Source organism: Brassica rapa, chromosome A01, assembly GCF_000309985.2.
Source record: "Brassica rapa cultivar Chiifu-401-42 chromosome A01, CAAS_Brap_v3.01, whole genome shotgun sequence".
NCBI lineage: Eukaryota > Viridiplantae > Streptophyta > Magnoliopsida > Brassicales > Brassicaceae > Brassica > Brassica rapa.
This window is the reverse complement of record NC_024795.2, coordinates 26059531-26082837: the sequence shown is the minus strand read 5'-3', so window position 1 is coordinate 26082837 and position 23307 is coordinate 26059531. Positions and strand designations below refer to the sequence as shown.

The 23307-nt window shown below is 37.8% G+C and overlaps 3 protein-coding genes and 1 pseudogene across 7 annotated transcripts; 2 read left to right on the top strand and 2 right to left on the bottom strand.

The window, feature by feature from the left end:
• The first annotated feature begins 774 nt into the window (after positions 1 to 774).
• LOC103849727 (histone acetyltransferase HAC5) lies at positions 775 to 9481 on the top strand. Of its 4 annotated transcripts, XM_033280387.1 has the most exons (18): positions 779 to 1566; positions 1677 to 1724; positions 1817 to 2008; positions 2292 to 2406; positions 2555 to 2810; positions 2882 to 3343; positions 3453 to 5098; positions 5224 to 5520; positions 5597 to 5872; positions 6478 to 6606; positions 6714 to 6914; positions 6999 to 7141; positions 7226 to 7538; positions 7617 to 7756; positions 8108 to 8186; positions 8278 to 8658; positions 8743 to 8948; positions 9030 to 9357. In XM_033280387.1, exons 3-18 carry the CDS (start codon positions 1866 to 1868, stop codon positions 9145 to 9147), a joined length of 4905 nt encoding a protein of 1634 aa, XP_033136278.1. In that variant the 5' UTR covers positions 779 to 1566; positions 1677 to 1724; positions 1817 to 1865; the 3' UTR covers positions 9148 to 9357. The 4 variants fall into 4 exon arrangements, with proteins under 4 accessions (XP_033136286.1, XP_033136278.1, XP_009124694.2 ...); XM_033280395.1 differs by lacking the exon at positions 1677 to 1724 and having other exon boundaries at positions 775 to 1566; positions 1768 to 2008; positions 2885 to 3343; XM_009126446.3 differs by lacking the exon at positions 1677 to 1724 and having other exon boundaries at positions 780 to 1566.
• Positions 9111 to 12876, bottom strand: LOC103849729 (cancer-related regulator of actin dynamics homolog). The gene is made up of 4 exons (XM_009126447.3): positions 12695 to 12876; positions 12488 to 12566; positions 10392 to 11369; positions 9111 to 10208 (listed from the first exon to the last, which is right to left on the bottom strand). Exons 1-4 carry the CDS (start codon positions 12698 to 12700, stop codon positions 9994 to 9996), a joined length of 1278 nt encoding a protein of 425 aa, XP_009124695.1. The 5' UTR covers positions 12701 to 12876; the 3' UTR covers positions 9111 to 9993.
• On the bottom strand, positions 11538 to 16627 carry LOC103849730. Of its 2 annotated transcripts, none has more exons than XM_033280424.1 (3): positions 15332 to 16627; positions 13645 to 15117; positions 11538 to 13565 (listed from the first exon to the last, which is right to left on the bottom strand). In XM_033280424.1, the coding sequence occupies exons 2-3, from the start codon at positions 15077 to 15079 to the stop codon at positions 13333 to 13335; spliced, it is 1668 nt and encodes a 555-aa protein (XP_033136315.1). In that variant the 5' UTR covers positions 15080 to 15117; positions 15332 to 16627; the 3' UTR covers positions 11538 to 13332. The 2 variants fall into 2 exon arrangements, with proteins under 2 accessions (XP_033136315.1, XP_009124697.1); XM_009126449.3 differs by having other exon boundaries at positions 13645 to 15114; positions 15332 to 16623.
• A 2739-nt stretch (positions 16628 to 19366) lies between these two features.
• On the top strand, positions 19367 to 21503 carry LOC103849732 (annotated as a pseudogene).
• The last annotated feature ends 1804 nt before the right edge of the window (positions 21504 to 23307 follow it).

Here is a 23307-nt window from a genome sequence, read left to right as displayed (position 1 = left end):
GCTTTGCTAAGTCATTTTGCAAAAAAAAAAAAAAAAAAAAAAAAAGCTTTGCTAAGTCAGCTCAGTAAAAATGACAAAGAACCACATAGTTATGGAAAAGGAAGCTCAGAGAGCCAATTAACCGAAACTGGTATGTGGCATCCCACGCCACGATGCTTGGAACCATTAATCACTACCAGAAATCTATCAATATGTACATAAAATCACATTATTCATCAGTGGAAACATTTATTCACCCTTCTTTGTGCAAACAGTTCTATCATTATGGATTTGACAATAATATCATATTAACAAAACTGAATAGGTAATTAAAACATTTAAAACCTTACGGTATTCGTATACACATACAGGGGCGGATCTAGAAAGTGTTTCAGTTGGGGGCACAAGATAAAAACTTGATCTAGTTGGGGGCATTTTTCATTTTTTGATACCAAAACAAAGATTTTTTTTTAGATTGAGCTGAATTATTTAGGGAAAATAAAAAAAACAGTCGGGGGCACGTGACCCCGTTACGTATACCTTCCGTCCGCCCCTGTACACATATAGAAATCTGAAGAAACAAACTATTAACAAGAACGGCCTGTTTGTTTAAGTGTGTTGTGCGACCTGCTGATATGCGACATGCGACTAAAATTACGTTTGTACATATCGCGCGACCGCGATCTACGACTAAACTTGCGACCTGCGACTAAAATTATGTTTGTTTACGTGTCAGGCGATCTGCGACCAGTTGTACGATACAAATTTTATTGATTTTTAGTCACTGTTTTTTCAGATGACTTGGATCGGAAAATACTACTGGTCGCGCAACATCAAAACGAACAATAACCTGCGACTTGCGACTTTCAACCAATCGCATGTCACAGGTTATACGACAGCAAAACGAACAGCAACTTGTGACCTGCAACCAGACGCCGATAGCATGTTGCAGGTTGCGTGATAGGTAAACGAACAGTGTCAACATCTACTGATCTACTGGTTGCATTTACTGTTTCAACGATGCAACTGCGTCCCATTACAGAGTCCAAAAAACGGCAGGTAGTCTTCAAACGAACAACCAAATTACTATATTAGCCTTATCATTCTCTAATAGAATTGGAATATCCTCGGTAATTTCCCCCTCGAAGGAAACCAACCAATACCATAATAAGCAATTTCCACGTGGCTTTCGGAACTTTATTAATTGACTTTATACTAGATGACAACAAAGTCTGGGGCTCATCTGCAAACGTTGATTGGGTAAGTAATAAACTCACGTTTTTGTGTTCTGTCCGTAGAATCATTATTTCTGTTATCTTACCCCAAAACACGAATTAAATCTACTAGCTTGGTAATAAAAAATATTGACTTTTATGTCCAAAAATGGATATTTATTAACTCCGTCATTATCCTACGCCCCACCGACCATTCTTCTCCGTCGTCCTTTCTTTCCTCATCCGCCGTTTTTTTTCTCTTTCTCTCCATTAAATTGTGCATCGATTCTCCGGCGGCGACCTTCCATCTCCGTCGTCTTCCCCCGAATTGCCTTCTCGGATTGGAATCGTTGATTTCCCCCAATTAATTCAGGTTTAGGTTTTTTTTTTAATCTTTTTATTCAATTTGATTGATCTCGAGCTAGGGTTACCTTAATCGTTTAATTGATAATCTTTTATAATTAAAAGTCTTTCCTTTTTAAGGCGTAATTCACGAGGTGGGTGGTATCTGAGATTGTTTGTTTACTACATGTGAGCTAGCTCAATCATGTTTTTTTTTATTTAAAATTTGTAGATTGTTGTTCATTGTTGTGGTGATGATCGGGTTTGTTTTGGCGAGGCAGAGGGCTTCTTCGGTTCTGCATTCTCCATAGATTGTACAAGCGTTTGAGAATGGCTCAGGGACAGAACAGGAATGTTCCTCAGCTGGGACAAATGCAGAATCCTGTTGCGGTTTCTGCTCCTGGTGTTTCGTCTCAGCCTAATGGTGTACAACAAGATGGTCTCAGGGTACGGCAGGAGATGCTGAATAAGATGTAAGAATGTTTCTTTGTTATCTTTTTTTAACTTTCATATGCTGTGTTGGTCGTGTCTCTTGCTTGTGCTGTATTAACTCTAGTTTACTGTTTTGTGCAGCGTCTGTTTGAACATTTCTAATAGAAACCTGCTTACGCAATTTACTTTTTTTTTATTTATCGATTTTTTTGATACCTGGTTTCTTTATTAGGTTTAGTTTGGTAATGCAACTGTAATAACAACAAGATCTTATTTTTTGTAAAAAAAAAAAAACCCTTATTTACTTGAGTTTATTCTTTCCAGCTTCGGTTGGTTACAGCAGAGGCAGCCTACAAAGACTGATGATGCCTCCAAGGCAAAGTTATTTGAGGTTGCAAAGCGGTTAGAGAATGCAATGTTAAAAACGGCCACGTCAAAGGTTCTTCCTTTTTTTTTATCTTCTCATTGTTACAATTCATTAAATATTCCTAAGTAGTCGCTATTAGTACTTCCAGAAATGGAATCTCTCAAAGAACATGTTGTCACTATTCTTGAATCTTGATGATTATTTCTTTCTTTTTTCGCAGGAGGAGTACTTAGATTTCCAAAGTTTTGAGGTTCGGATAAAATCTATTCTGCATCAAATGTTTGGTGGTCAGCAGCGTCCTAATCCTTCAAGCTCGGCCGGCATGATGACTCAAACACCTGGGGTTTCACATGGATGGGGTCAAACTCATACTACCACCCCTATGGTGAACACTAGCACCTTTAACAGTAATAATAACTTAGCAGATGCAGCAGCCGAAACCGGAAGGGTGTTGCCAACTAATCGCATCAATGGAGGTAATATTTCTACTCTATACATGTTAGCTTGACCATCCAAAGAGTCTCTACTGATTCTTTTGTACTTACAGGTCCTCAAATGATTAATGGTCGCCAGCAATTACCTGCTAACACTGGCCAGATGATGCCTACTCCTGGATTTAACAACAGTACTAACGCTGATCTATACCAGTCTCATCGAAATGGAGAAACTTCTAGAGACGGTGGCAAGCTTCCAGCTGTTGGGTCTGAGTTTGTAAACCAATCTCAGCTTCTGAGGCAACGTCCTACTGGTTCAGATGACCGTATGCAGCAGCAATACAGCCTTGATCAGCAGCTGGGAGGTGGTTTCAGGTCAAACATGCACCAGAATGCGTCTGGGATGATCAACATTCCTCAGAACGCTGGCGTAGGGATGAGTGGGAACAGTGTACACCTTGCTGCTAATGGGCATATGGGCTCTCAAGGGGTCCTTAGCTCCACGAATTTTTCAACTTCATCCCAACCTTTGCAGCAGCCTGTCGATCAGTTGCAGCAGGTGTCACATGTTCACAGTAAATCTCTCTAATTTTCCTTTTGCTATTTGAATCTCTATGCTCTCTTGATAGTCTCCCTTAACGAGTATGTGACTCATTGTAAGTTGTTTTTTTTTTTAATGTGAAGGATACTCAATGAGCAATTCTGGTACTTTTGGGTCAGGGAATCTCTATGGTTCATCAGGCTCAGTGGAAGCTTCTGTGGATATGAATACAATGAGTCTGAACCCTATGAGGAGAGTTGATGTTTCCTTTGGTAGTAATCAGACGACCCTTCAAGCAGTGGACAAGACTCCATTGATAAAGCATCAACTACCTCAACAGTTTGAGAATGGGAATCTGGCTCAGGTGAGTCATCAACCATTAGACAATCAATTCAACCAGCCAGCTCATCATGGTCAATACCAGCAACAAGAGCAGTTACTGAACAATGATGCTTATCGTCAGCCTCAGCGAGCTTCAAACATTCTTAGTCAAGTTAAGCATGAGCCTCGAGCGGACTACTCTAATGAAGCTTTTCAGATGCAGGCTGTAAATCAAGTAGAACCATCCAAGCCTCAACAGCAGTACACACAGAACGCTGTTAAAGAAGACTATGTTGGTGCTCAGAGTAGTAGCCAGCTAAATATTTCTTCATCTTTCCAACAAGAAACTCATCAGATACCACAATGGAAAGATGTGAATAACATCTCCGGTGGAGTGCAGCAAGTATCAAGTATGGGACAGTGGCATTCACCTTCTCAGAACTTGACACAAGTATCAAAAGATTTTAATGGAGAGAGAGAACAGTTTGGGGTAAACTCAAGTCAAATATTACCTATTAAGCATGAAACTACTCAAATTATTGTTCCTAGAAGCAACCTGGAGGCTCCACATCTTCCAGAAGGAAGCAACACCTTGATGAGCAAACAGGTGAACGGAGATAGTGATCCAAGTTATATAAATCAGAGGAGGTGGCTTTTGTTCCTGCTACATGTTCGCAAATGCAACGCAGCGGAAGGTAACTGTGAAAGCAAGTACTGTTTCACAGCCAAAACGCTATTGAACCATATTGATTACTGCAAGGCCCCTGCTTGTGCATATCAGTACTGTCATCAAACCCGAAAACTGATTCATCATAATAATCACTGCGAGGATGAAGCATGCCCGGTCTGTGTTTATGTCAAGAACTTCAAGAAGAAACAAAAGGAAAAGCTTGCCCTCCTAAGGAAAGCTGAGCACAGACGCAAGGAAGCCTTTGAGTCAATGCGTGTTGCTAATGAAAGAGACTCTGAAGCTCCTTCTGTTGTTGTTGATGATGATCTGCAACCATCTCCAAAGCGTCTGAAAGTAGAGAAACCCTCCCAGTTTGCTTACCCTGAACCACACAAAAAGTCTGTTGGTATGGGTAAAACTCATTTGTCAAAGGGTTTGCAAGAGAAATATAGTCAACAAAGTGATGTTTCCAGATCAGATGTGGCTATGAATGCAGAGAGTTCTGATCCTTTGAGGAGAAGGCTTCCAGTTTCCCGTGAGATGGAGAAGCCTGTGGGAGGACGTGGTGGAGACTCTTCATTGGATGGTGAAACTGTTTGTGTACCAAAGCAAGAAAAATCAAAATGTATGAAAGAAGTAAGCGCAGCACCCAAAGAAGAGAAAGTGGAACAGTCTGCAGACGTTTTAGCTGCGTCTAGTAGCGGAAAGTCAAAGATCAAGGGAGTCTCATTGATTGAGCTCTTCACTCCAGAGCAAGTAGAGGAGCATATCCGCGGTCTTCGTCAGTGGGTAGGCCAGGTAAGCTGACAAGTTCCTTCTTTGGGTCTCTATATGCTTTTGTCTGAATCTTTCTATCTCTTTCTGCATACCTTTCTTACAGTGGGGTAACGTTAGTTTTTTCTTTCTTTGTAATTTTATTGCAGAGTAAAACCAAGGCGGAAAAGAACAAAGCAATGGGACTCACCATGTCTGAAAACTCTTGCCAGTTATGTGCTGTTGAGAGGCTTGCATTTGAGCCAACGCCTATTTATTGCACACCTTGTGGTGCACGCATCAAGAGAAATGCTATGCACTACACCGTTGTGTCAGGTGAGTCACGCCACTATGTATGCATCCCTTGCTACAATGAAGCGCGTACGAACACTGTCTCTGTCGATGGAACTCCTGTTCCCAAGTCAAGGTTTGAGAAAAAGAAAAACGATGAGGAGGTTGAAGAACCGGTACGCCTTCTCTTCTTTCACCTGATGTTCTGCAGTTATATCTAGCTGCTTCACTTATTATCCTTCTTATGTGCAGTGGGTGCAATGTGATAAATGTCAAGCGTGGCAGCATCAGATCTGTGCTTTGTTCAACGGCCGTAGGAACCATGGGCAAGCCGAGTACACTTGCCCTAATTGCTATATACAAGAGGTGGAACGAGGAGAAAGGAAGCCTGTATCACCAAGTGTTATCTTGGGGGCGAAAAGTTTGCCAGCTAGTACTCTTAGCAACCATTTGGAACAGCGGTTGTTCAAGAAACTGAAGCAGGAAAGACAGGAGAGGGCTAGGCTTCAAGGAAAAAGCTACGATGAGGTAATTTTATAAACCTTTCCCTTGGCTGCTCGCTTGTGTTTTCTACTTACATTCAACCATATGATGTTGATTTATAGAGAGACATATCTTTCCTTATATAGCTAGGGTTTAGGAAAGATGTCAATAAATGTAGGGCTTACAGAAAGATACAAAAAAATAGCACTTTAAGGCCGCTAATGAAGTGATTGGAACAAGCTGTATCTTTATATATTTTGCTGTAGAATTAATGCTGTAGATTTGTTTTTGCTGTAGATTTTTTTTTTGCTGTAGATTTTTGGTTGTAAGTTTGATGAGATATAATTATTTACTTGTAAATTTTGTAAAGCCAAAGCATAAGTGCTCTAGGTATTTTTCTTTCTAAAGCCAAAAAAGAAAAGAAAGAAAAATCTGTAGCTTGAAAAAATCTTTCTAAATCATGATCGGAAGAGATTTTTTCTTTAGAAAATATTTTGGTTGCAGAAAGATTCTACAGCACTTACCAATTATCACCAATGTTAAGAAAATCCACTTAGTGTATATGTTTATTTCTTATAATGCTCTTTCCTTATATAGCTAAAGTTTAGGATGATAACAATGTAGTTTATTTCTTTTAATTTATGTACCAGGTCCCGGGAGCTGACTCACTTGTTATCAGAGTTGTTGCATCTATCGACAAAATGTTAGAAGTAAAGCCACGCTTCCTTGACATTTTCCGAGAAGAGAATTACTCATCAGAGTTCCCTTATAAGTCCAAGGTACAGCTTCTTGCTTCTCATTTGTTTTCTGATTTTCTAATGATGCCTCTTGAGTCTTGACTGGTCTTGACTATCAGCAAACTAATATGTATATTTCATTTTTTCAGGCCATTTTGTTGTTTCAGAAGATTGAAGGTGTTGAAGTTTGCTTATTCGGCATGTACGTCCAGGAGTTTGGAACTGATTCCGCGTCTCCCAATCAGCGGCGAGTATACCTTTCTTATCTGGACTCGGTTAAGTACTTCAGACCTGACGTTAGAACTGTGTCTGGAGAGGCCCTCCGTACTTTTGTATACCATGAGATTCTGGTAAGCTATCTTTCTTCCGATCTCAGTTGCTTACAGGCTCCTGTGTTGCTGTCTTATCACCAGTGGCCTTTTTCGGATTTGCAGATTGGTTATCTTGATTACTGTAAGAAACGTGGGTTCTCAAGCTGCTATATATGGGCATGCCCTCCTCTTAAGGGTGAAGATTACATTCTATACTGTCATCCTGAAATTCAGAAAACGCCAAAGACTGACAAACTAAGGGAATGGTATGGAAATGATATTTTCACATTGCAAGAGAGAAATTTCATCATGATGTGTAATAATGTAATAATACTCATTTTTTTTTCCAGGTATTTAGCAATGCTGAGGAAAGCTTCCAAGGAGAAAGTGGTCGTTGAATGTACAAACTTCTATGATCATTTCTTCGTCCAGTCTGGTGAATGTAGAGCTAAGGTAACAGCAGCAAGGTTGCCATACTTTGATGGGGACTACTGGCCAGGCGCTGCTGAGGATTTGATAGATCAAATGAGTCAAGAAGAAGATGGCAAGAAGTCAAATAGAAAAGTAATGTCCAAAAAGGTCATATCCAAAAGGGCTCTAAAAGCAGTAGGCCAGCTGGATCTTTCTGTTAATGCCTCAAAGGATCTCCTGCTAATGCATAAAGTAAGTTTAAGTTCTGTCTGTTATGCTTTTGTTGAAGAAAGAGATAATATTATTCATTTTGCTCTTTCTTCTCTGTAGCTGGGTGAGATCATCCTCCCAATGAAGGAAGATTTCATCATGGTGCATTTGCAACATTGTTGCAAGCATTGTTGCACTCTCATGGTATCTGGATATCGATGGGTGTGCAACCAGTGTAAGAACTTTCAGATTTGTGACAAGTAAGTTCTACATATCAACACACCTCTCACTATTTATTTATTTGAAACTATATTTAATTATATCAATTTCAAATCTCTAAAATTTTGTAGCCAAATAACTTTTATTACTAAAATGCTGGAGAGAGTATACGTTGGACCATTCTAAGATATATACATGAACCAAAAAGCTTACTTCCATTTAATTTAATGACAAGTACTGCTGGAGAAGTACACGTTGGACCATTCAAAACTAAAAAATTAAATGGAAAAATCACCAAAACTCTTAATGTAAAAACTCTTAATCTATCTAACTAACCATAGTCACATATCAATTTCTTTTGGCTGCCTCTCATGAGCTTTCTCTTACAACAGGTGTCATGAAGTGGAAAAGAACCGTGTCGACAAGGAGAAACATCCTGTCAATCAGAGGGAGAAGCATGCACTATATCCCGTAAGTTTGTAGAAGCTTTGACAAATTTGGTTTCTCTTCATGGTCGGTTTAGAACATGACAAGGTTCTGGTCTCCCTCTCTCTCTCTGCAGATTGCCATTGAAGACGTTCCTACTGAAATTAAAGACAGTGATGACATTCTTGAGAGCGAGTTCTTTGATACAAGGCAAGCTTTCCTAAGTCTCTGCCAAGGAAACCACTATCAATACGATACACTGAGGCGGGCAAAACACTCTTCCATGATGATTCTCTATCATCTCCACAACCCAACCGTCCCTGCGTTTGCAACCGCATGCGCCATCTGCCAGCAAGAGCTTGAACCTGCTCAAGGTTGGCGCTGCGAAGTCTGTCCTGACTATGAAGTTTGCAGTGTTTGCTACTCAAAGGGCATTAACCATCCACACAGCCTTATTAGCCGTCCAGCTGCTACTGATTCAGTTGTCCCCAACACAAAAACTAATCAGACTGCATTGGTATCTTTATTCTCTCTTTCAAACTTCACTTCGCTTCTTGTTTTGCTTATTTGTTAATACAAGTTTTGCTTGCTGGTACTGCAGTTAAGAGAACTGCTTCTACACATGTTGGCATGCTGCACCACACAGTGCCAGTATCCAAGGTGTCGCGCGATTAAGCTTCTGGTCAGGCATGGCCTTGTATGTAAGACCAAAGGCAAAGGCTGTATTCATTGTAAGAAAATGTGGGCCATCTTCCGAATGCACGCCAGAAACTGCAGAGATTCTCAATGTAGAGTACCCAAATGCAGGTACGTGATGTGAACTACTTTGTTCAAGAAGTGTGATGTTTTATATGTGATCTAATGATCTGACATTGTGGGGTTTGACAGAGACTTGAGAGCTCATGATAGTAGAAAGCAACAACAGGCAGATTCAAGACGCAGAGCTGCTGTGAAGGAGATGGTGCGGCAGAGAGCTGCTGACGCATCAACCTCAACTTCTGACTGATCAACATAGACATCTCATGCTTAGATGGAAGGACGCAAATGTGCAAGCCAGTTTAGGAGGTCAAGAGCAAAGGAGATTCTTCAACAGCTACTACTAATTCAGGGGCTCCAGCAAGGAGGTACATAGATGTTTTATTTACATGTATTCTTAAGGTATAGACGAATGTGCATATAATGTAATTTGTGATTTTTGATTCAAATTTTGGTGCTTCTTTTTTAATCCTATTGAATTCTTGGGGTCTTAACTATTTTGGTCCCTTCGTTTTGTTGTATAACTATGTACCATTTTTGGCAAAAGCCTATTAGCTAATAAATTCTCCTGATATCCATCTAAATACTGGGGCAATACATTTGTAAAGTCTTGCAACAATAACATTTCCAAGAACATTACATATTCATGCAAAGACATTTTTTTCATCTCATATATTTTATTTGAAAAATGTACACTGTTGGCTCTTGGTTCTTATGTAGACGGTTAGACTTTTTACAGACTTTTTACAGCCCTACTGATGTTTGTATGAAACAATTGTTGTGTTAATAAGATGTGTGTGGTGTAGATCATTATTTTTATTTAACCTTTAAGTTATTTGAGTCAGTATTCGAAGATCCTTTCACAAGCTTTTGACATTTACTTTTACCAAAAAAAAAAAAGAAGATATCACTCAACCACCACAAACTTGGAAGATCAAGTCTTAAGGCAAACAAAAACAATAGAAAGCCAAATTTGATAAATATCATATAGCAAAGAAGGACACAAATTTTATTTTAAAAGATGAAATGGACTAGGAACGTTTTATCATGAAAAGCTTAAACCCTGTTGAGCTTCTTTAGAATTAGAATAAATAGTTTATTGGTGGTTCTTCCCTTTTTTGTCAACTCCTCGTGATTCCTCTTTTCGTCTTTGTGTTAAACGTTGGTTTTGCGTTGATGCACTTGCTCGTCCGGGTAGTTGTGTTTGTGCTGATGCACTTGTTTCTCCGGTTTGTAGTCCCATCCATGCACTTGTTTGTGTGGATAGGTTGCCCCACAAACTCCCTGTGGTTCCTGTCCATGTCGTTCCTCCTGCGCATCAGATGATAATCTTATGGTTAATTAACAAAAAAAAGCACTAAAAATGAGGAGAAATATTGTTTAGTTTAGAAAAAATGAGATGAAATTCTAGCTCAAACCAATCACCACCTCAAAATAAAAATCTGAAAAGACTAGAGGAAAGTAAGATGTGTGTTCACAAGATGATGCAAGCACCTGAGTTCTTCATCTTCTCCTGCCAGATCTTTAGTTTTTCCTCTTCTTTCTTAATTGCTAAATCTTTTTCCATCATCTTTCTCTTCTCCTTGTCCAGCCTGATCTTCCTTTGTTCCATCTCTTCAGCTTGTTTCCTCCTTTGTTCCTCCTTCTTTTGTTTCATCTCTTCAGCCTGTTTTTTCATCTTCTCCTCCCTGATCTTCTTTTGTTTCATCTCCTCAGCTTGTTTCCTCATCTCCTCCTCCCTGATCTTCTTTTGCTTCATCTCTTCAGCTTGTTTCCTCATCTTCTCTTCCCTGATCTTCTTTTGTTTCATCTGTTCAGCTTGTTTCCTCATCTCCTCTTCCCTGATCTTCTTTTGTTTCATATCTTCAGCTTGTTTTCTCATCTTCTCCTCCCTGATCTTCCTTTGTTTTATCTCTTCAGCTTGTTTCTTCCTCCTCTCTTCCTCATCCCTGATCTTCTTTTGTTTCTCCACTTCAAAGAGACCTCGTTTCTGCGCTTCAGGAAGGTGTCCCCAAATGTTTCTTTGTTCTGCTCCCAGCTTAGGTTCTAGCTGTGCCTTAACGTCTTTTTCTTTTTTATTTCGATAATAATTCATACCTAAACCTATTGCCTTACCAGCAGCACCAACACCCATATCTTTGGCCTGCTTAGCAGCACCAACACCCATATCTTTGGCCAGCTTAGCAACATCTATTGCCTGCCCCAAAAATTCATATGCTTGCACTCCTCTCCCATTTGAGCTACTGGCAACATCACTGGGCCACTTAGACGTGTTTTGTATGTTAGTAGGTGGTTTGCCTTCATCTTGCTGCTGGATCTTGACTTCTGGCTCCGTTACTCCATCTGGTACAATCTTGATGGTCTCAACAGATTCATCTATCTTCATTAGTTCCTTTGTCAATTCAAACGTACTAAATTCTCCCCTCACCTCTAGCTGACCTTCTCCTTCAACCTCTACCACCTTAGTAACTCCTAATTTTTGAAGAGAATGAAAATTTTATTTACATTAAAAAATATTTTTACAAGGATGCATCTTCTTTTTGAGAGTTAGATGGATTTGTGTCATAACATTAGATTCAAAATAAGAGCTAAAGTGATGAATTATAACTTATCTTCTGAAGTACAATATATAACTAATCCTCTTGTCAGCATTTCTTTCATTCCTTTTTCTATTCCTAACATTAATTAGTTTTCTCCATTTTTCATATTATCATAATTCTTCGTCAGATAAGTTACCGAATATTACATATCTGTTACCTATATAATACTAAACTATATGGATTGAAAACAATTAATTATTGGTTACACAAATCGAGCCATGTCATGAATTAGGCTGATTTAGCCCGACTAAAAGTTAATTTCATATGATTTATTTATTTATTTATTTATGAGCCTTAGTCCAGTTTTGAATAACGAGTTCAATTAAATTGATTTGTGTTTTTGGTTTTGTTTGATGTCTACTCTATATATGAGGTTAAAATAATCATTGTTTATTTTTTTATAAGATAAATAATTTTTTTGATCAAAATCCAAAATTTTTATGACTAACCATTTATTATACGAAATATCTAAATTTTACTAAATCAAAATTGTACTCAAATACCTCAACAGAATAATCACACTTTTCCGATTTTGAAATATCATAATCTTCATTAGTTTTACATAATATTCCTAAAATATATGATAGTTCCACTTATTTAGCTTATGTATAACTTGATTTATATATATATACATATATATATATATATATATATATATATTAACACTATAACAAATAAAAATCCAATAAAATAAATATCTACGAAAACAATTGACGGTTTGAAACAATAAATTCAACTACAACATGTAAACTATTAAATTTTATGTTTGAAAAGTCATATAAATGTTTAAATATATAGTAAATATTAAAAATAGTAAACACTAAACACGTAAAACGAATATTAATATATAAAACAAAAATATCCGCTTAGATGCACAGATCAAACTCTTATTTTTTTTGTTAAAGCCCGAGCAGATTATATGTAAATTGAATATCAACCATCATAAATTCATAATTAATTTAACATAAACATGAATTAGTGTTTGTGTACCTGGAAACTCGCTGGCAATTTCCTTAGCTCTCTCTTTGATGCTTTCATCAAAAACAGTGAACTGGAATACAACTATCTTCTGCAATTTAATTTAGAAGCCGATGGTATAAGCATATAACCCGTATCACGTAATATATATAATTTTAAAACCATTGAAATGTAAATTTCTTAAATTTGTTCAGAGAATTGTAAAAAAAAGAAACGAACCTTCATTTTTGAAGATTTGAGTGGAGACTGAGGAGAGATAACGCAAAGGAGGAATATGATTGCAACCTTGCAGCTTGTTCATAAAATCTTTGGTGTCTCGTTCATTTATACCGTTTCTTTGATTTTAATTAGTGAATATAATAAGGGACGAGTTGGTCAAGCCATCGTTCGAATAAGAATATGATAGTAGACTGTGGTCGCGTCTCTTATTCTATTGGGTTCAACTACTACCGTGTTATGTGTGATACTTTTTAAAGGATACAAGAAAGAACCTAACCATTTCTTCGATATAGGAAATCAAAAAAAAAATATGTTAAATTTAGGATTATCATGGATTTTTAACTTAAAACCAATTATCTATAATTAGATTAGCTCTATTTTTATATGTTAGTTAATTATTTCTCAAACTAATGATGTGGGACTTTATTCATTTATTAACATATAACACAAATTTTGGATAAGCCAATAACTACTCTATCCCATGATATCTATCCAATATTCTCACCAGCGTTGATTTAAAATATAAACTTCAAGGAAAGTACAAACTACTAAACTAATATCTGCGCATTGGCTAATCTGAACAGGCCAGTCCCATAAATGAACATACCTTGCAGCACAATCTCTTCACTGCTCTTCACTTAGTTTGGCTCTGCAGCTCTGTAGATCAGTAGATGAAGATTGTAATGAACAAACGCCAACTCTTCCAGATGCTGTTTCTCACAACGGCTCATTCCCCTCGTGAGCAGCAGCTTCTCTGCTACTCTTCTCTTCAGCATGTACCTGGAAGCGCCTTCACATGTCTGGCTCAGAACCTTAATAGCGAAACTCTGCAGTTCCGGGTGCTGGCTCGCCTTCTCAGCCCACCACTCAGCTGCAAAGAGACATTGAAACAAATTAACATAACCATTTTCTCACTGATTAGTTTCAACAACACAAGTGTCTACACACACCTGGAGACAGTCCAGAAACCTGATCAGCTTGACTAGTCTCGTTAAAGCAGCCTTCACGAACTTTGTATACATCAAGCTGAGTGGCAACTTTAACTTGAACGTCAAGTTCTTTTACAATATGAACAAGAGAAGAGATAAGACCGATGGCTACTTCTGTATCAAGATGGAAACCAGTCGAGTAGAAAGCAGCCGGGTTCAGGAAGTATCCAGCAGCATGAAGAGGACTGTGAAGCTTGTTCCAGACATCATCAATCACATCCCATAACGGCATGTAACACAGTTCATCGTTATCAAACTCCCTCGCTATACTCTCCTTAATGACATCCATATTGTCATAGACATGTCCAACATGCTGATTGTTGTTAGCACTAGAGAGCCAGATTAAACCGTGGATCAAAGGAGACGAGCATTTCAGAACTCTCTCAACAGTTTCCCATAATCTCGAATCATTCACCAAGTTGGATATCGCTATGTCTTCTTCTTCTTTGTTCCAATCAGATGAAGAAGCAAACATCGCTGCCAACTCGTCCCTGGCTCTGAAAATACTCTCTACGGTTAAGTACGGCATGAAAAACTCAAACTCGGAGGAGAGTACAGCCATGTCTAGTAGTCCATGGCTGTGATCTTGATCTCTGACAAGCTTCAAAGCCAAAGGGTTGCTGTTGACGTAATCTGTGATCATATTGACTGCTTCAACTATCTCTCCAAGTGAATCTATTTCCCCAATCTTCATCAGCATAAGCTCGAAGCAGTGAGACACACTCACAGACCAGAAGACTCCCTTCTTGGTGCCCACATAAGCCTCACCTAACTCACCAACCCAACCAGAAGCTGAACACGCAACGATCTGAACCACATTACTCACTCCAACCTCATCAACAAGACCATCTACTATCGATATCAAAGCCTCGCTGTCATGTTTTATATCAGAAACATCAAAGGACTTCAGATAAACTGAACCAGCTGGAGAATCCGCGACGAAAGTAACCAGATCATGGCCTTTATGATCAACCCAAGCATCAAGCAAGATACTACAACCCGTAACCCCCCAAGAATCTTTAACCTTCTCCACATGATCTTCCACTTCCTTCAACACTTCTCCAAACATCGAACCGTGAGGATCAGGGATGGTACGGCCACTCACAGTCATCATGATTTCTCTGAATCCATTGGATGAAAAGTCCAAACAGTTTGGATATGAGCACCAAACATGTTCGCTATCTCCGGTTCTCCCACGCTTAGGACCAGTAGTAGTAGTACGAAACATCTCTCTAACAGAAGATGTGACTTGTACACAGGGAGTTGCGTCTCCACCTACACCACTCAAGTGATGTCTCAGACGATACCAGCCAGACATTTGTTTTCCGCAGTGTTTGCATTGAATCCGCCGCCTCTTCTCCTTCCCCACCAGAACTCCATGCTCGTGAATGTCCATGGAAGCAAGCACCAAACGATTCAAAGACTCGTCCTCTACTTCATAAAACACACACAGAGAGATAAAGAACGAAACTTTATCATAAATTAACGAAACTACTAACAAAAGTTCCTAACTTGATCATAGCGAGAGATAAAGAACGAAACTTTATCATAATGCTCAAAGCAAGCCAGCAAACGAGTCAAAATGCTTCAATGGTGACGCAGGAGATTGAAAGCTAACAACTTTGGTTGCTTAGAGATGAGAACTCACCCAACCCGTTGCTAGTTTTCTTCACCTGAGTGGCTGAGTCAAAGCGTCGAGTCAGATACAAAAAGGAAGAAACTTTGGTTTCTCTAATCCCGAGAAAGATAGAGAGAGAGGGAAAGTGAGGGAACGCGTGTTTTGCCTCCGTCAGTAATTGTCTACATGAAGGTCCATTTCCTTGTTGTGGTTACTCTCTTTCACATGAACCTTCACTATTAATTTTTCACATTCATTCACCATCTACGATAGCATTTTTTAAGTTTTTATCACAAAAATAGTGTTCGATAAAAAAAGTGACCAAAATAAATTTTATTAAAGAGTAAAAATTTGTTTTTACCCTAGGATTAACTAATCTAGATTTAAGGTTTAAAGTTAAAGAGTGTGGTTTGGGATATGATTTCAAATTTAAAAAAAAATAAAAAATAAATATTAAAAATTTTAAAAGATCACTTTTCTTTTTGATAGCTATTTTTATGACAAAAACTTAAAAATGCTATTTGAGAGAATTAACCATATATAAACTAAACAACTAAAAACTGCATATTCAGAGAACCCTCTTGAGGTCGATTCTCGACATGGCCTTAAGACACATGTTACATATTCTGGTTCCTTTTAGTTGTAACGTAACGTGCAAGTTCTTGTTAATTTCTCACCAAACAAACAAAATGTTTTTTTTTTCGTTGTACAGACTACAGAACATAAGGCGTAGCATATTCAACAAACTCTGTGGATAAGAAGAACAAGTCATCTTCTTGATAATCATAACATATTCTATTTGTAATTAATGAAAATCTCTGTTAACTTTGCTGCAAGACTTTTCTTTAACATTAATCGATTAGTCTCATTAATTAAAGACATGGCAAAAAAATATCAACTAATTATCATTAAAGAGATTTGCAACAAAAATAAATAATTAAGAATCATTAAAGAGAGTTCAAGTGGTTTGGTGTATAATAATATGGCATTGGAAAACTGAATGAATAGCATTTGTGAAAAAATGAAAAATGCAGTTATAAGTTTAGAACTATGACACTTATGAACATGTATTAGTGTTGATGAACAGTTTTATAAAATTCTAATCATTGCAACATTATAAAATTATATAATCTATATTAATTTTATTTTTTAGATTTGTCTTAGTATAGATTAATTTTTAGTCTTAGTACTGAAAATCTTCAACGTGAACAAATAAATATGGTACTGAAAATCTTCAACGTGATATTTTATAACAATACATGAAAATCTATTTGTTACATAAGTTAAATTTGTGTTAATAACTATTACCATAACTAGGTTGAGACCCACGCTTTGCGTGGACGAAAAAAATATAAAAATCATATTTTCAAAGTAAAGTTGTTCAATCTGGGATTTGATCTGGTCTTGGTTCGATTTTTCAATATTTTAGCTTATAAAAATTAGATACCATATTAAAATTATATCTACTAGAGATTTTTTCCGCGCTTCGCGCGGATTGTATCTTATAAATTTATTTTATTTATAATATTATTTGTCGGTTTTTTTCTTTTATATTAACTTCTTGTTTTTCCAATGTTAGTTTTTTCTTAATTTAAATTTATATGTTTATAATTTTTCATTTTTCTTGTCGTAGATGGAGAATTATATTTTTTATTGATGATTTTTTGTATGTGAAAGTGACATAAACTTTTTGAAATTTAAAAATAATGTTATATATAGTACGATTAACACATTAAAGAAGAGAAACATATTCAGACACATTTTACACAGGTTTTATATGCATGATTTTAAACATTATATATGTATATATTATAAGTTTGAAACATGTAAATGCTTTCTAAAACTAAATACTTGTTCTGAGTTTACATAACTTATCGAAAATTTTATTTTTTTTAAAATTCAAATCACAGAAAAAATATCAAAAAGTCAGTATAGATGGGTTTTTTGGGCTTTTAAATCAACACTGAAAAATTACATGAATCAGATAACAACAGTTTTATAAACGACTGGATAAAATTTGACCGAGCCAAAGATTTTCACACAATATGTTCTTTCTTCTTCAAATTGCGAAGAGCCTATTGGCACAAGAAAAAAATCATAATTTTTGTTTCACTTATATAACATTTTTTCTCCTTTACACATGGAGTTTATTAGACTGCTATAAGCAATGGAGAACTCTATTCATATAAGATTCACATCTATGCATTTTGACAAAGAAGAATTTTAGCCATCTTTAGTTTCGGAATGGACCAACTTCAGTTATATACACTATATTTTCTCTATGATTCAAAACTTACAATTTTAATATATGTGCAGATTTCCATGTGAAAAGGCACACACACAATCTATCATTCAACCTATTACTTTTTCCAAAGTAAACACTATAATCCTCGTTTGGTTAACTCCACAAACTAATCTATTTGGATCAGTTTACCAAAAAATATGGATACTAATGTCAGAAAATAATATAAACACTATAAACAATAAATATTGGCACAAGACTATTTGGTTCAAGGAACATATTCCATGTAATGCGTTTATAGCATGGCTGGCTTTGCGGAGAAGACTGCCAACCAAGGATCGCTTGAGGCGTTGGGAGTTAAATGTCTCCGGAACGTGCGTCCTTTGTAATCTGGAAATAGAGACTCACCATCATCTCTTCTTTGAGTGCTCTTTCTCTCGCTTGATATGGGAGCCTGTTGCTGCTGAAGTTTGGATTTCTCCTCCGGCTGATCTACACTCTGTTGCAGCCTAGATCAATCAACCTCGCGTCAACGCAGATGCACATGCTACTCCAGTCATCAAGCTCTACTTTCAGTCAGCCATCTACCTGTTGTGGAAAGAGCGTAATGCTCGTGTGTTCACAACTGTCTCCTCACCTTCATCAGTCATCCTTGCCTCTCTCGACCGTATGATGTGTGACCGTGTCCTCTCTTACCCGACAAGTTCTTCTTTCTCCTCTTTTCTACTTCTTTTTATATTTCTTGTATAAGATCTCCTTAAGATTTTTTTTTACCTTGAGTTGTTGTTGGTTGTTTTTGTTTCCTTGCTGTAATAAGTTGTTTAAAAACAACAGTGTAACCTTTCAGAAAATGATAATCTTAATATCTTACAAAAAAAACAACAAATATTGACTTATTTATGTGAATATATATTTTATTTTAAATCATTATAGTGGACGAAGAAAGCACCATAATTTTTACAACAAATTTTCTTAGATTCATCATACTCACCATTTTAATCACATAATTTTACATGAGCTTCTCCACCCTTCCCGATTATTTTCTCTTTATTTATAACTACAATATAAAGTTATAAACTATATATATTATAAATTAATAATTTATTTACCCTTGAAGTCTAATGATTAAAAATAGAACATAATTCAATATAGATATATGATTCTATTAATAAATTAGCAGTTACAAATTTGAAATTTCTAGAAATATCAAAAGTTGTATGTTAGTTAATTATTTTCTAAATGACATTTATTTTTAATTCTTTTTGGATGAGAATATTTTGGCTGAGGTGGATAGTCTCAAAAGCCTTGAATTTAGTCCCTTTTATATAGTAGGATTTTATAGTAATAAAAAACTTTAATTTGTAAAACACTTGAACTATAACTAAATAATAATACATCGCAATTCAGACATCTTATTTTCTAAGTCTTTTTTGATCTTTTTGATTAATTTTAGTCTTCACTAAATTAATATGAAGATTATAAATTTGATGGACAATAATTAATGGAAAATTTTCAATTGAAAAAGCATGACTTTAATGAACACTAAATATGGAAGAGTGGAAAAAATTTTCTTTCATGTTTCTGTTTTGTTTCATATTTTTATTTTCAAAATTTCAAACTTTGATTTTAGTTATAGATTTGATTATTTTATTTGATGGTAGAAGCATTTTAAATTTTTTGTTCATTTATTTAAACATGTAATATATTTTTAATAAATGACTGTGTTGACAATATGACTCTAAAATTTATATAATATGATCTCAAACAAAATAATTATGTTTTTTGGTATAAAGCCGAATAAACCGAAAACCGGCGGTATATAAACCGAACCGAACCGAAGTAAATATGGATTTAGAATGGTAGATATATTTTACTAACCGAAATACCGAAAACCGAAAAAAACCGAACCGAAACCGAACCGATATCCGGATTGAACACCCCTAATGGTAGTCCTACAAGTAAGTGGTATGCACATCTTCTGCATATTCCACAATTAGTCGAATCAAATGTTATCTGTATGACAACCAAACTCCCACGTATGATTGACCTAACAACATTTATAAGAATATTTATATTTCATATTGTAGCTAGAGCCTATAGAAAATGGAATATATGTATTTGATCTTACACCCAAAAAAAATAAAAAATATATATATATGTGTTGATCATGCCCATAAATGTGTTGATCATGCCCATATATGTGTTGCGTGATAGTATGATAGATAGATTAAGGCTAGAAACAGACAAGTTTTAACCAACTTCAAACAAAATAGTATACAAATATATATGAAGAAAAAGGAAACATCTATTTTCCTTTTCTCTATTATTGTTAGAGGGACGTAGGGTTTTTCCTATTTGAGAAAAATTGTAGTCACTGAAAAGTAAAATTTCCAAAATCCCTTTAAACATGTCTCAGGAGATAAAACTTACTTGTGTCCTAAGACAGTTATAACTCCTACTTCTACCAGGACCTTTGGTTTGTCGGTGTGGTCCTAAACCAGAACAACGTGTTCAATGTGATTAATTTTCAAAGGCGGCAATTACAGCTGGAATCTTACTCCGTTTACTAATTAACATACAACTTTCTATATAAACTAAATTAACCACCTAATATACAGCTACAACGTTATAAACTCTTGTTTTGTCTGACGTAAAGCTAACAATAGTCTTCTTCAAAAAGATTAAAGATGAGATCAAAAAAGTTAGCGATGTTGGTGATCCTTGCTTTGTTGAATCTCCTCTACATGAAAGCTCCAACATCATCTACTCTCTCTGATGATAATAAACCACCGTTCAAACAAAACTTGCATCTTCCTAGAATAAAACCACCGTTCAAACAAAACGTGCTTCTTCCTAGAACCAGGAGTACTACTAGTAGGAGCATTGTCTCGGTTGTGGTCCTTGATCAACTAGAAAAAGAGGAGTCAGATCCGTTGGTACCTCCTCCTAAAGCCACCAAGAGCGAGAGAATCAGCTGGTTCAGGAGAAAGCTACCAGAGCTGGAGATACTAAAGTCAACAACCAAGAGCAAGAGATTCCACGGAAGAGTATTGGAGTTGTACAACAAGAACTGCTCAGCTCAGTTCTTCATGGTTTGGCTATCACCAGCAAAGTCCTTTGGACCAAGAGAGATGTTAGCTGTTGACACCCTCTTCACCACCAACCCTGGTGCTTGCTTGGTGATTTTATCCAACTCCTTAGACTCACCAAGAGGATCCACCATCCTTAGGCCCTTGCTTGACCAAGGCTTCAACCTCGTTGCTGTGACACTAGACATCCCGTTCCTCGTCAAGAACACTCCAGCAGAAGCTTGGCTTAAGAAGCTAAAGAGCGGTAAGATGGATCCTGGCTCCATCCCTCTCTACATGAACCTCTCTGATCTCACAAGACTCGCGGTGCTCTACAAGTACGGAGGAATCTATCTAGACACAGACATCATCTTCCTCAACTCCATGACTGGACTAAGAAACGCAATAGGTGCACAGAGTTTGCATCCTAGAACCAAGAGATGGACCAGGCTAAACAATGCAGTGATGGTCTTTGACCTCCACCACCCTCTTATGCGTGAGTTCTTGCAAGAGTACTCCACAACTTTCGACGGTGACAGATGGGGATACAACAGTCCTTACCTAGTCTCTAGAGTTACTCAAAAGGTTAGGAGGACACAAGCCTGAGTACAATCTAACGATCTTTCCACCAGATGCTTTCTATCCAGTGAACTGGCTTAAGATCCCAAGTCTTTTCAAGAAACCGGCAACTACAAGAGAAGCAAAGTGGGTGGAGAAGACGGTACAAGAGATGAACAAAGGGAGTTATATGATACATTTGTGGAATAAAGTCACAAGGAAGATGAAGATTGAAGAAGGAAGCGTCATGCATAGACTCATCTCCACACACTGCACAGTCTGTGGAAACTGTTACGTTTTAGGTAACGAACTTGTAAAAGAACACGAATTTTAAGGAAGAAATGGTATTTTTATTGATCAAAAGCGATAAGTACAAGAGTTTTTCTTAGGAGTACACCTCTCCTTCATGAACTACTGATCAATACAATGGATACCTTTTCCTAACGTCATACTCTCTCTCTTATACTACTGGCTGCTCGCGATCATGCATCCCCTGTGACCTAGCCATCACGTGCCATGTCTGGTACACTCATCACAGCAACCGTTATTCCTTATCCTTCTAGAACTACTACCCCCAAGTACCAACACATAATGGGCCAAATAGTGCTCGTGCCTCTTCACTTCTGGGCCCTGCGCCTGTAGTGGAACAGGATCGGAGGACGTAAGGCCTCATACGTATCAATACCATCGCCAACGAAATTGACCTTGTCCTCAAGGTCGAAGCGCGGAAACCTCTTTTTGAACGCCTGAACCCACTCCCATGAACTCTCATGATCCGGTAACCCTTTCCACTTAATCAGCACCTCCTTCTGACCGTTACCAGCATTATCTCGAGTTGCTAACACTCCCTCTGGCTCAACCACAAGTTCACCTTCTCTGTTCAACTGTGGTGGTAAAGGCAGAGTCTCCTGTGTATCACCAACGGCCTGCTTCAATTGTGACACATGGAATGTGGGGTGAATTTTGGCTTCCGCCGGTAACTTCAGTCTGTACGCCACCTTTCCAATCCTCTCGACAATCTCAAACGGCCCATAGAATCGAGCAGAAAGCTTCTCATTCAACCGTCTCGCAAGTGTCTTCTGTCTGTACGGTCGCAGTTTCACATAAACCCAATCTCCCAGCTGAAACTCAACCTCACGCCTACTTTTATCAGCCCGCTCTTTCATCAGCTGCTGAGCGCGGTGTAGATTCTCACAAAGCAATCTTAAAGCTGCATCTCTGTCTTGTAGTTGAACTTCTAACTCGGCGTTGGAGGTGGACCCGTTCTCATATTTGATTAACGACGGCGGGTCACGTCCATACAAAGCTCGAAATGGTGTCATCTTCAACGTGGAATGATAAGCAGAGTTATAGCTCAACTCAGCCCATGCCAAATACGTCGCCCACGTCTTAGGTTTCTCACTAGCGAAGCAACGCAGATACGTCTCCATACCACGGTTTGTGACCTCTGTCTGACCATCCGACTGTGGGTGGTAAGCTGTGCTGAAACACAGTTTTGTTCCTGACAAGCGAAATAACTCCCTCCAAAATGCGCTCGTGAAAACCTTGTCCCTGTCAGACACAATGGTACGTGGGAACCCGTGGAGCTTTACTATCTCCTGTATGAACACCAGTGCCACATCGGTTGCGGAGAACGGATGACTGAGACCCACAAAGTGGCTGAATTTTGTCAGACGATCAACCACTACCATGACTGTATTCAATCCCCTTGAGCGTGGTAATCCCTCCACGAAATCCATAGACACATCCTCCCAAACCTTCTCCGGTATCGGCAGCGGTTGTAGTAAGCCCCCAGGTGACAGTGTTGAATATTTCTGACGCTGGCAAACCTGACAAGCCGCAACAAACCTCCGTATATCTGTCATCATGCCCTCCCAATAGAATAGTTCGCCAATCCTCCTCTGTGTTTTAAGAACCCCCCCATGCCCTCCTAATTTCCCATCATGATACTCCGACATAATCACCCCAATCAACGGAGACGTTTTGGGTATAACCAACTTCCCTTGTCGTAAGAGGCGCCCCTGCACAACTGAGTAATCCGGGTGTTTTGTTGCGTCCTTACTGACTTCTGAGCGTAGTTTCAGCAAAATGGGGTCCTTATCTACCTCACACGCAATCTCTTCTAGCTGCAAGGCTGT